We start from the raw sequence: 12,152 nt of genomic DNA on the forward strand, positions 1-12,152 counted from the left end.
TATGATTATACTTACAGTATAATATATTTGTAAAAGTTTTAGCCTTATTGGATATATGGATATCAAGATATCATATCTGGAATATAAGAGTAATTATTCAAGATGGTGTATCGTTGAATCAGGGCATGTGATTTTAAATCATACCATTTGATATGATTTAATGGACACAATCATATATATATAAATTCGGTATGAATCAGGTTCCCGAATTTAAAAATATCGTAATTGCAAACTTATTTTTGAAATAGAAGAACCGTTGTAACGATTCTACAATTTTGGGACAGCACCGGCTTTTGGCACAATTTTTATAATGACCAATTAAATAAAACGATCTCCCCATCCTTTTTTAATTTTGCCGCCATTACTATAACATGGACCGACTTTTGTAACGGCCATTACAAAAGTTCATTTTCCTCTAATTTTTTAGATGGTAGCCGAAAGTTTTTCGCCATAATTTGGTACGGCTATTGTAACTGTTTGGTTAATATTTGGCCTTTACAAATAAATTATTTCTTTAAAAAAATAAATATTTATTTATAAATATTTGGCTTTTAGATTGATGTAGTAGGCCCGAACAAATGTAATATTTTTATGGGACATGTATTTTGTGGACCATTTTTGAGGCTATGAAATTTTTGGGGATATATTTCGCTAATTATTACCATATGCCATAAGATTATTTCTAAATGAAGCACCAAAATTCAACTCATTTTCATATTAATTATGGCATGTTTTATTGTTGTTAGACAAAATGCAATTTTATTCTTAAATTGGTAATTATTATTATGATCTTTAATTTCTGTGGGAGATGATTACTATCAAAGACGCGAAATTTTCAGTTCCACTGAATTAAAGAAAATAACGATATTTACTTGGATTCAGAATAAAATTATAGAACGATACCTAATACCCTTGCGCAAATACAGTAATGGAGATCGAACCAGCTTTTTCTGAGTTTTATGGTAGTAGCAAATTAGATGGCCAAAACTATGCAATGTGGCATAGAAAAATTCAGTATTTTCTATATCACAAAAAGATTCTTGATTATCTCACCACTAGCATGGTTGAGCTAATAGAGCCTGCATATGGACAAACTGCCAAATATCATTGTGAATTAGAAGCATACAAAAAGTGGCTGGAAAAAGATATGAGTGCGCGCTTTACTATGTTAAGCTGCATGCACGATAATCTGATACGTGCATGCTACGAGACAAAGGACTCTAACCCTTAGGTTCAATCAATATGTGTTTGACCCAAAACACTCGATGATCCAACATCTTGATGTGATGAAGGATATAATTCGAAAACTCCAAAATACCGGTTGTGAGCTCAGTAATGAACAACAAATTCTGATTGTCCTTAGGCTGCTACTTGAGCAGACTTGGGGACATGTGAAGCTAGTACTAACGCACAATGAGCAAATAAAGACGCTCGATAATGTCGCCAGTCATATGAAACTTGAGGCTAACCATAGAGAATCTAAACGCGCTCAACATGTTGTCTTTTTCACACATGCCGGTTAGCGTAAGTCTCACAAAGGCAAGCGTTGGAACAAACCGACTAGTGCAGGACCAAGTCTTAGCCAAAGCCAAAAGCAAAACTTGGCTCTACAAAGTGACAAGGCAATGAAGTATCGTCGAGGAAAGAGGAGTGAAAAGAAAAATATGCAGAAGGTCAAATGCTAAAACTGTCAAAAGATGGGCCACTTTGCTCATGAATGCACTGAGCTAAAGAAGGTAAGATCTAATCCCAGCTCTTCAAATTCTTTTGTGTGCTCACACGTTTTTGTGGCTAATTCTCACCTAACAGGTGCAACAAAACATGTGACAATGGATTGAGCCGAATTTGTGAATTACTATTGAGTGCCAACATGCAGCTATTACATCGCTATGGGGAATGGCGCACAAGAGGAACTCCTTAGGATTGGTTCATACCAACTCAAGCTGGACACTGGCGTGAGCTACTCCTTAGTGATGTGAAATATGCATCGAACATTCAATGTAATTTACTTTCAGATACTGCATTGATGGGACATGGTTTTTCTTTTCTATTTGAACAAATAGGTTTGTCTATTTATTTTGGAAAAGACCTCTATAGCTTAGGAGTATTAATAATGTTTTTTCATGCTACGTTAGCAAATGAATTGTTTCTTATGTTTCTTCTTCTGTTAATATCTATGATATATATGTTTTTATGGCATGCAAAATTAGGACTTATAGGACAAGAAAGGATGACAGGGTTAACTCGAGAAAGCCTATTGGGGTCTCTCGCTAAAGTTAACCTTCCTACATGTGAACCATGTACGGCTAGAAAAGCTTGTCGTAAGCCTTTTGGAAAGGATAAAAAGACTACTCACTAGAGTTAGTCCACTCTGACATATGTGGGTCGATGAATGTGAGAGCACGTCATGGTGGATTTTATTTTCTCACTTCCATTGACGACTATTGGCGATCAAAAGTGCTTGATTGTTTTAAGTGATTATTGGCAGAGGTTGATAATCAAAGAGAAGTGAACCTTAAAGTTCTTAGGGCTGATAGAGGGCGAGAATATCTTTCTAAGCAATTCAAGCAAATTTTTTATACCCCACAACAAAATAGAGTTGTAAAGAGGAGGATTCGAACACTTCTATAAATGGCTAGATTGATGATGGCACAAGCAAATCTCCCAATATCCTTTTGGGAGATGCAATTTTGACTATTGCCTACATCTTAAACCATGTCCAAATTTGTTCCTTGATTCCTTATGAACTATGGCATGGCAAAAAACCCAATTTAGAAGGCTTATTCCCATGGGGGTCGTCAAGGTTTGTATATAGTACCTCTCATAAATATGGGAAATTGGGTCCTAGAGCCAGCAAACTTATCTTTTTAAGATATTGTGAGCACTCTAAGGGCTATGTGATGTAAGGTGAACACCTTGATAAAGGGATGATTGAAATTGAATCACGCGATGTAGATTTCCTCTAGGAGGATTTCCCAAGCATAAGTGAAGTCAAAGGGAATCTTGAACTATATGAGTTATGAGATCCTCGGGGAGACACATTTATCATTGTTGAGGGTTAGACACCATATTCTTACCCAGTGATCGATGGAGATAATGAAAGTGACCCTAGATTGAGTGGGAATTGTTCACTGGAGGAATATAACTCAAAATCCACAAATACAAAGAAGCAAACATGGAGGAGCCGGCCTCGATACAAGATCGAAGGCGAATCCTTTATGTGTGCTTCTGTGGATATTGATGAACCAGCTACTTATGAAGAAGCTGTGACTTCACCAAATACAAATGAGTGGGTAACTGCAATGAAAATGGAGATGAACTCTATGGCTAAGAACAATGTTTGGGAGCTGGCAAATCTTCCAGCTGGGCGTAAGATCATTAGGAACAAGTGGGTTCTAAGGTAAAATGTAAAGCAGATGGAAGTATCGACAAATTTAAAACTCGATTAGTGGCAAAAGATTATCCTAGAAAGAGGGTATAGATTATGAAGAGACATTCTCCCAGTGGTGAGGTTCGCTTAATTCTAGCCATTGTCACCCACCTAAATTTGTAATTGTTTCAGATGGATGTAAAGACTGCATTTCTCAATGGAGAACTGGATGAAGAAATCTATATGGATCAACCTGAAGGTTTCCAGGAGATGGGGCAAAAGCGCAAAGTGTGTTGCTTGAAACGTTCCATTTATGGCTTAAAACAATCATCCAGGCAGTGGTACTATCGATTTCATCGAGCGATCACCTCGACAGGCTTTATGATGGTTGAGGAGGACCATTGTGTGTATGCCAAGAGAAGTGAGAAGAATTTTTTTATTCTTTCATTCTACGTGGACGACATCCTATTGGCAGGAAATAACATGGAGATGATAGTCGCCACTCAAAAGTGGTTGTCCTCAACGTTAGAGATGAAAGACATGCGAGAAGCTAAGTACATACTTGGTGTAAAGATACACCATGATTGCTCTAAGAAACTTTTAAACTTGTGTCAAAAGGATCATAGAGCGATTTCATATGCACAATGCTAATCCTATTGACATGCCTATGGACAAAAGGTGTGTTCTTAGCAAAGAGTTGTGACCTAAGACAAAAGAAGAAAAGAAACGCATGGCTAAGATTCTGTATGCTAACACTATAGGAAGTCTGATGTAAGCTATAATGTGTATTGACCAGACCTTTGCATTGCAGTTGGAATGGTGAGTAGGTATCAAAGTAATCCTAGACCCGACCGTTGGGTAGTGGTTAAGAGAATAATTAGATATCTTAAAGGAACAAGTGATCTAGCTTTGTGCTAACATGGGGGAAATTTAAGGCTGGTTGGTTATAGTGATGCTGATGGATCAACGGACATAGATGAATGCAAATCCACATTAGGATATGCTTATTAGGAGGCGCTGCTATGACTTGGTGCAACAAGAAGCAGCCTTGCATATCTCTTTGTTTAATGTGGAGGCAGAATATGTTGCTTGTACATCAGTAATCTAAGAAGCTATATGGTTAAGGAGAATCCTTAAGAGTCTGCGCATTTTGACGCATATTGATGATGTTGTTGTGATCTATTGTGATAACACAACCAAGATAGCATATGAAAAGGACCCCAAGTACCATGGGAGGACAAAGCATATAGATAGCAGATATCACATAGTTCGTGATATTATTGCGCAAAGAGAAGTGGTTCTCAGGCATATTCCTATTAATGATATGATTGTTGATCTCTTTACTAAGCCTTTGCATAGAGACGCATTCCATAGGCATGTGAGTAGTATGAGACTGCATAGGATTTAAACATTGAGCCTATAAGAACAGTTTTTTATCAATAAAGAATATGTGATTCTTAATTTTGTTAGTGTACTGTGTCTATTTCAAATGTATGAAATGTCATTAAGCCCTAATTGGCCCTTTCACACAGGCAATCATCCTGGCATTGTGACAGCGAGCAGGATTGAGACTTAAAAGATCATTTGGCATAAATGAGTCATTCGATTGATCACCTTCACACTTGAGAAATGGAGAAGGATAATAGATAACGAATAGTCACCTTAGCTAGAGGAGTTAAGATGAAATCATATATTTCGATCAACTGTGAAGTATATCCAAATTTCATAAGAGGCCTATTTGAAGCTGAACGTGCGAGCTATTAGAAGGCATTAAGAGAGTGACATCTGGGAGTAAGCAAGTCGGGTGCTTGGATAGCGACTATGCTCAGGTTCATATGATGTTAAGAGCAATGGCATGCCCAAGTTGAGTGGGAGCTCCATCATAACATGTGTTCATACTACATATGCTTTAAGACGATCTTTCATGAGAAGTGACTGAATGGATCCCTGCTTCGTTACTGTGTGAGCCCATAAAACAATAGACGTGCTTGTGGATCCAAGGGATTGCTTGGAAGGCAAGCCGTAGAGATCCGAGGTTCCTCGATTCATTCCGTTGCAGGTTTCAAAACAAAACTATTGAGGTAATTACCGGAACTCTTTAATGTGCAGCGTGTATCAATTATGTGATACTTATATGCCATAATTTCCAACATAGATAGTTACGTGTTTTAAATTTATGTTAGGAATTACTTATAGAAAAGATATTTGTGTTTGGATCAAGTAATCATTTGCTGTGCTTGATTCAAGTTATTAATTATTCTTTCAATATATATCCCTTAGATTGATTTAAGAACTCTGCCCATGAATGCATCAAATAGATACTTAGTACTAGATTTGTTCAGTTACAACAGGAGATTTATCATTGAATCTTTAGGCAATCTATAAAACTTTCCGAGAACAATTACAGATTAAACAAGAAAAAATAATATTTTGCCCTTATCCCACCTCAACCTTCTCCAGTTCTTGACCAATAATAAGATTATGATACAAAATTACAAAACCAATTATGACAAACAGCTAAATGAGTTCATACACAGTAACTTCCCTATCAACTTTCTATACAGCCTCTAATAAACACACAACTCAACCCAACAATCCTCTTTAAATCGCTACCGCACTGATTGAATACATTTTTCCTTGTTATTGGCATGACTTACTTGTCAAGATACTTTATCAGCAAGTTCTGTTTTGTTGATCCTACTCAAGTTCTACCATTATTTCCACCATGTATATCAAGCAAATCCGTCAGACGAGAATGATTCACAACTCTTGGAATCTTTCCTCAATGTTACGAGTAGATATCCTTGACCATTTCCTCAATCATATCTCCAATGATCTGGCATTCTATATCCCGAACCAGAGCATTTATGTCATCATCCATCAACCTGGACCACGGGTTGGACTTCAAATCTCGGGCCAACATATTATCAAGAGCATAATAAGATCTATCTACCGGAGGATGTATGTATACTTGAATGATATTCCATGCTTGCGCTAGTAAGTTCCTTCCATGGGGAGGCTTTTGCACGCGACCAATAGCCTTTTCCGCATACCTAGACATGTTTGCTGGTTCTCTCAGTATAGATGGCAGTACTTCATTTAACAAATCAAGTATCATTTTGTGGTTTACTTTTTCTCCATGATCTTTTCTACAACTTTCTTCATCATTTATGTTTTTCTGGTAAGTTTCTTCCACTTCTTCAAAGACCTGAGTACTGATAGGCTTGCCAAGTGGGTCCCATTTCGAAAGAGATCGACTGTACGAACCATCATACAAACCAGCAGCAATGAGCAAATCTCTAATGTAGGCTTCAGCTTCGTCATCTATTTCTGCTTCCACTTCAGCGGGCTGCTGTACGTTTATAGTTTCCTCTTGAACACCTCCTTCAAGTTGATTCAATTTCCTCCTTAGCTCTGCATTATCAAAAGAATTAAGAATAAGTACATAAATTAAGCAGCTTAACCTGCATGACACAGTATCAAAGGAGGGGAATTCTGTAAATTACTTGAATTGCTTGCTTCTGGATTGTTAATATGATAACAATGAATTCAACTATGGGATTAAAGTAAGGCTAATTCTGATCTTTAAAAGATTATGGGTTTCAAGAGAAAATTCATAAATTCAATTCAGTCTAAGAGATTTTCTGTGCAACCACACTGAACCAGCATTTTAGGAAAGCCTAAATGGAAATAGAAATCCTTTTTACAAACTTAAAGGAGTAATTAGCTGTACTGCTATTTTACACATTGGTACTCATGATAAATATAGAACAAATATAAACTAATTATAATTTGTGAAGCTAGATGGTCAGGAATATGAGAAAGAAAGCTGTGAATAAGTAGTCCGGACAATTTTGCAAGTTGCAACGCTCAGAACTCTTAATATATAAGTGAGGAAAAGAAGAATAATGAGATTCACTACTAACCATTCAAGTTTGAATTTATTTCTCTGAAAACATGGGACATTTCGCTATCCTCCGGTTGATGTGCACCTGACGATGATATGGGGCTCAAGTAATCGGCTGCCCTCCAGAATTCTTCATGAACACTACTGCATACAGATGCAGGGCTTGGTGGCACTTCAGTTGAATTCTCCTACAAAAGTTTAAAAATAAATAAATTAGAATTTCAATGTTACTTGATTAGCAATTAATTCTATTCGAGAAGTGGAAAATAATTTTCAGTCAGTAAAGTCCTCACATGTGTTTCAGAGAAACTCGTCGCCACTGTTGGTCCACTAGTGATATCTTTCAAGAGGTTCTTTTGATTTTGTTCCGATCCCTCCACCAACTTAACTCTCCTACGAAACAGTCTCCCTCTAAGTGTCAAGCTGTACCTAAAGCTCGAAACCTTTTCCTTTATGTTAAATTTGTCCTTTTTCTGTTTTTCAATATTTAATGAGACCTTCTCAATTACTTCATGCTTCCTCCTGATCTGGGCTCCAGTTAATATATGGCGATCCTCCAGAAGGAGTTTCCCGAAGGACGTTCCTGATACGGGAGCAGACAAAGATCTAACTAGATTCCTAGGAGACAAATCCTTGGGATGCATTTCACCCACATTAAGCTCCCCTCTGAAAGACCTGCTTTGCTTTTCTAATTCATCTGTAAGACACTGAGGATAACTAGTTCTACCATCTTTCCATGTACCCCTTGATTGTCCAGCTCCACCCTTCTCAAAATCCGACATGGATAACCTGGAACTATTACGGACAACCTTTGGCACTTCTTGATGTATTTCTCCTCTGAGAACATTCCTCAATCTCTCTGCCAAGAATCTCCTTGTATCTTTGTGAATGAACTCAGGAGAACCTGCTGCATTTAACTGAACTTCACTTCTATTTGATCTTGTAGACACTGAACGGGGTAAATTCATCCCAAGGTCCCTTGAGACACTATCTCTGACCTCTTGTGCTATCCGCCTAGCTATTTCTCTTGGTTCTGACGGCTTTTCCCAATAAGGTGTCTCAATTCCTCCTCCTCTAACAGTTGTACTCCTTTTTGCACTTTTACCTTGCAACTCAGACTTCAGCCTTTCCTTCACCTCTTCAAGAAAATCTTCTATACTACCCCTCTCTTCTGAAATGCTGGGAGTACTGTTCCACAAGTCCTCATTGATGTCGATCCTGTCAGGGCCAGGTCTTAAAATCACAATCTTGGAAGGAGCAGAAACATTATCAAGTTTCTGGTCAGAATTCATGAGTTGAGAGGTTCTAAAGTCTGTTCTTGGGATTCTATTCAAATATCCCTCAGCTGAATAACATAAGTTTTTCTTTTTGCAGCTGCCAGAAGTAAGCATTTGGTGTTGATCTACTATTTCTGCAAAATCATTAGGTTCCCTCAGCCTCTCGCTATTTGTGATTCTCTTAGAGTCTGCGTAAAGAAACATCTTTTCTCTGTTGAGGTCCTCTTGTGCAATCAACTGGGCTGTGGCACTGCTAAATTTTATAACATTAGAACATTCGTTAAATCTTGCTGCTTGCCATGCTTCAAACTCTTTCTTAAACTTTTGCAGTTCCTCTTCTTGAGGATGTTCTCGAGGCTTAGGCCTGTTCAACTTCATATAGCTGTTGTCATGATCAGCATATCTGTCAGTGTAATGGCCAAAGCAGCCAGCTTCCAGCTGCTGAGAGCAATTTGATGTAGAGATACCATGACCATCTGAGCCCTTCCTTGATCGTTTGATATCCATCAACTTGCCCGTTTTACTTTCATTCTTCATATAAACCAGTTGTGGTGCTGATTTTGACTCGAAAGGTAACGTATCAACTCCCATTAGTCGGGCCACTACACTTGGTGCATTTTTTTTGGAATTTGGTCTTTCAGATATCTCTTCACTAATTAACTTCTTTATTGGAGCCCCGGAGGAATAGTAGTCCTTAGCAGCTAACTCCTTTGTCATGTCATGAGCATACTGAATATATAAAGCAGTTGAATAGAATCAGAGGAAACCAGAAGAAAAATGAAAAACAAAACAAAAAAGAGCAGCTTCAGAATCTCAGATGTCTTTTTAGGATCAAAACAACTTGTGGCTGCTAAGCTTTGTTAGCAGCTTGGGCTTGAATAGCAGACCAGGCAACAGATTGTTTTGTTTTAATGAAGGAGTTAGTTATAACATGAAAGGGTGAGAAGGAGCATATTCTCTCAGAAAGCCCCTTATCACTAAGATAAGATTGGGTCTAAGCAATTATACAGTCACAAGGAAAAGACTGTAGGCTAAGAAGAATAAGTTTGGATCTCAAACATCAAAAGAGTGGTTTGGTTCCTACTGCAGGGCAAACTCCAAGCATTTAATTCTAAATTGTCACCCATGCAACTACTTGTTACAAAGAACCAGAGTCTCGATAAAAGAACCCATCCAAGAAGAGCATGAATCTTGGGGAGTGAGGTGCACAAACCAATAATACAGTGAAAAATTCCTAAACTCAACCAAAGCACCAAAAAGGTTAGTTACAAGACGTCCGGACTGTTAAAGACCCAGAATAGCACTAAGAGGCAGAGTTACAAAAGTTCTACACTCCACAAGGACAACACATGAAAAAGCTCAGATAGTTATAACATGAAAGCAACGGAATATTTGGTACCAGTATATTATCTCTCGCAGCATATAAGCCATAGGCTGTTTCCATTGGCAGTTCCAAACTGTTTCTAGGAGCCTCCAGTCCTGAAAAGAAGTGGGAAAGAGCATTACTTCTAGTTACTGATTGAATTTGGTCAGATCATATTTAGTTTTCTACTTTTTCAGGGAACATGGTGCAACAAAATTAGATGATATGATGATAAGCTCCAAATTATCAATGCCCTTAATTTTGGTGAAACTGTAACCCCATTGATCCAAATTAATTCCAATTTCAAGTTCATAATTATTTGGACAAGAACCAATAGATGACAGATGTGGAAACAGGGAAGAGAACTTCATTGCTGCATAATATTGATCTCAAATTCTCAATCACATGCTATGTACATAACTATTGTTACAGAAACATAAATAACTATAATCAATTCAGAAACTTCAAAATCACATCTAACTCAATCAATCTCATGTCCATTAGGAAGACTCTCGAATGATTAGCTTTAGAAGTGTGGAAATAAGTTGACAAAGCATATCTTAGTAGTTCTGCAACTTGGTCATACTTACCACCAACATGTCTCTTATGTGTACCAACTTTCCTCGCCATGATGTCCTCTCCAATGTCAAGGAGGTCCAACAAGCTTCCCATGCAACAGAACTGTCCCCGAAATAAAGCTGCAATTTCATCAATAAGTCATCTCCGTTCTATCGAGCCTCCACATCACTTATTAATGATCAAAATTGCAAGAAGCCGCATCCTGCAGAATTAGGGATAGTGTTATATGAGCTCAACATATGGATCCCTTTACAACTATGAAATACATAATTGGTTAAATACAAGGACCCATCTCCTCAGACAATAATTGCATGATCTAATTTCCTGCACAGAGAAAAGGAACTTGGTTCTTGAAGTAATACCAGGGAATTTAGAGGCCAACTGATTGCAATCATTTCAACTCTGAAATTGACCAAGAATGAAGAAACTATATTTCCCTTAACTGTACATGTAAAGAGATTTCTATGGCAAAATCCAATAGTTCTGTAAAACCAAAGCAGAAATTAATCACCCAAGAAAAGAGATCACTTGATGACTACTGCTATTTGTATCATCACATTACAGATCATTTGATGTTAGAGTTGTAAACTTTTCCAAACTTTACTAACTAGCATGATTAAAGAACCACACAGTCAATAAAGTCATACTACTTCCTTATCAGCAACTAGCCAAAATGATTGATAAATGAGTTCATCTCAGATGCAGTAGAAATCTCAACATCACCACATTACTAACAATTATCTGATGATGCAATTCCAATTTTCTCAACCGTCAACCACTAAGATGATTAAAGAACCACAAAAACAATAAAGTCAGACTATTTCCATATCAGTAACAAGCCAAATGATTGACGCAATATTCCAAATTCAGACACCAACAGAACTGGGCCATCCTCGAACACGTTCTAAATCCATCAAAAACTTGTCAGTTAAAATTCTGATCCACACCAAAAAACAGAGATGCAAAGAACCCACATTGCAGAATCACGAATTATCCCATAATAATGCACTCACCCTTAAGAGCTCCAGCCCAGTACTTCACGAGTTGGCTATGAAAGTCAAACCTCAACCACCAGGGCAGAAGATTGTAGAAATTGAGAAGAAGAAATTGGATGGAGGGGAAACAAGAGAACCGCACGCAACCGGATTGGAATATGGAGTAGAAAGAAGATGAAGATGAAAAGGTAGTTAGGGAGAGAGAGAGAGAGAGGTGGCAATAATGAGAGAAGAAAAGTAGAAATGGTTATAGCATGACAGTCCATTGCTGGAAATCACACCACCAGCGAACCAAAAGCCTCTCTCTCTCTCTCTCTCTCTCTCTCTCTCTCTCTCTCCTATTTCCTCTTCTTTTTCTTTTTTTTTTTTTTCCTGTTTTTGGAAAAGAACGTTTTGTTATTGGGCAAGAATCAAGTGAGGCATGGCCCATGGCAATAGCCATGGTCTTTAAGATACAAAAGAATTAGGGAAAATCATATTTTTAGTCCCTAGGACAAGGGGTTCAAAATTTAATCCTTATTTCATAAAATTTTTAACATGATCTCAAAATAGAAAATAGCTCGACACATTTAGTTTTTAATGATCTTAAATGGAGAAAAGTCGATATATTTAGTCCTTTATTACGGGTTTTACAGGATTAAATATATTGAGTTTTCTCAAT

At 37.5% G+C, this 12,152-nt stretch overlaps 1 protein-coding gene across 2 annotated transcripts; it reads right to left on the bottom strand.

The window, feature by feature from the left end:
• Positions 1–5,725: 5,725 nt before the first annotated feature.
• On the bottom strand, positions 5,726–11,810 carry TRM26 (RB1-inducible coiled-coil protein). Of its 2 annotated transcripts, none has more exons than XM_011098669.3 (6): positions 11,510–11,810; positions 10,508–10,698; positions 9,954–10,033; positions 7,571–9,283; positions 7,297–7,465; positions 5,726–6,784 (listed from the first exon to the last, which is right to left on the bottom strand). In XM_011098669.3, the coding sequence occupies exons 2-6, from the start codon at positions 10,587–10,589 to the stop codon at positions 6,159–6,161; spliced, it is 2,670 nt and encodes an 889-aa protein (XP_011096971.1). In that variant the 5' UTR covers positions 10,590–10,698; positions 11,510–11,810; the 3' UTR covers positions 5,726–6,158. The 2 variants fall into 2 exon arrangements, with proteins under 2 accessions (XP_011096971.1, XP_011096972.1); XM_011098670.3 differs by lacking the exon at positions 11,510–11,810 and adding an exon at positions 10,859–11,288.
• Between the last annotated feature and the right edge of the window lie 342 nt (positions 11,811–12,152).

Source organism: Sesamum indicum, linkage group LG13, assembly GCF_026168435.1.
Source record: "Sesamum indicum cultivar Baizhima isolate 11 linkage group LG13, ASM2616843v1, whole genome shotgun sequence".
Lineage (NCBI taxonomy): Eukaryota > Viridiplantae > Streptophyta > Magnoliopsida > Lamiales > Pedaliaceae > Sesamum > Sesamum indicum.

Excerpts from the sequence above, each read along its gene's own strand:
- TRM26 (XM_011098669.3), bottom strand. The coding sequence starts at position 10,589 with ATGGGAAGCTTGTTGGACCTCCTTGACATTGGAGAGGACATCATGGCG. Across the intron at positions 9,284-9,953 it reads CTGCGAGAGATAATATACTG|TATGCTCATGACATGACAAA; the intron begins GTACCAAATATT and ends TTATATATTCAG. Across the intron at positions 7,466-7,570 it reads CGAGTTTCTCTGAAACACAT|GAGAATTCAACTGAAGTGCC; the intron begins GTGAGGACTTTA and ends AAACTTTTGTAG.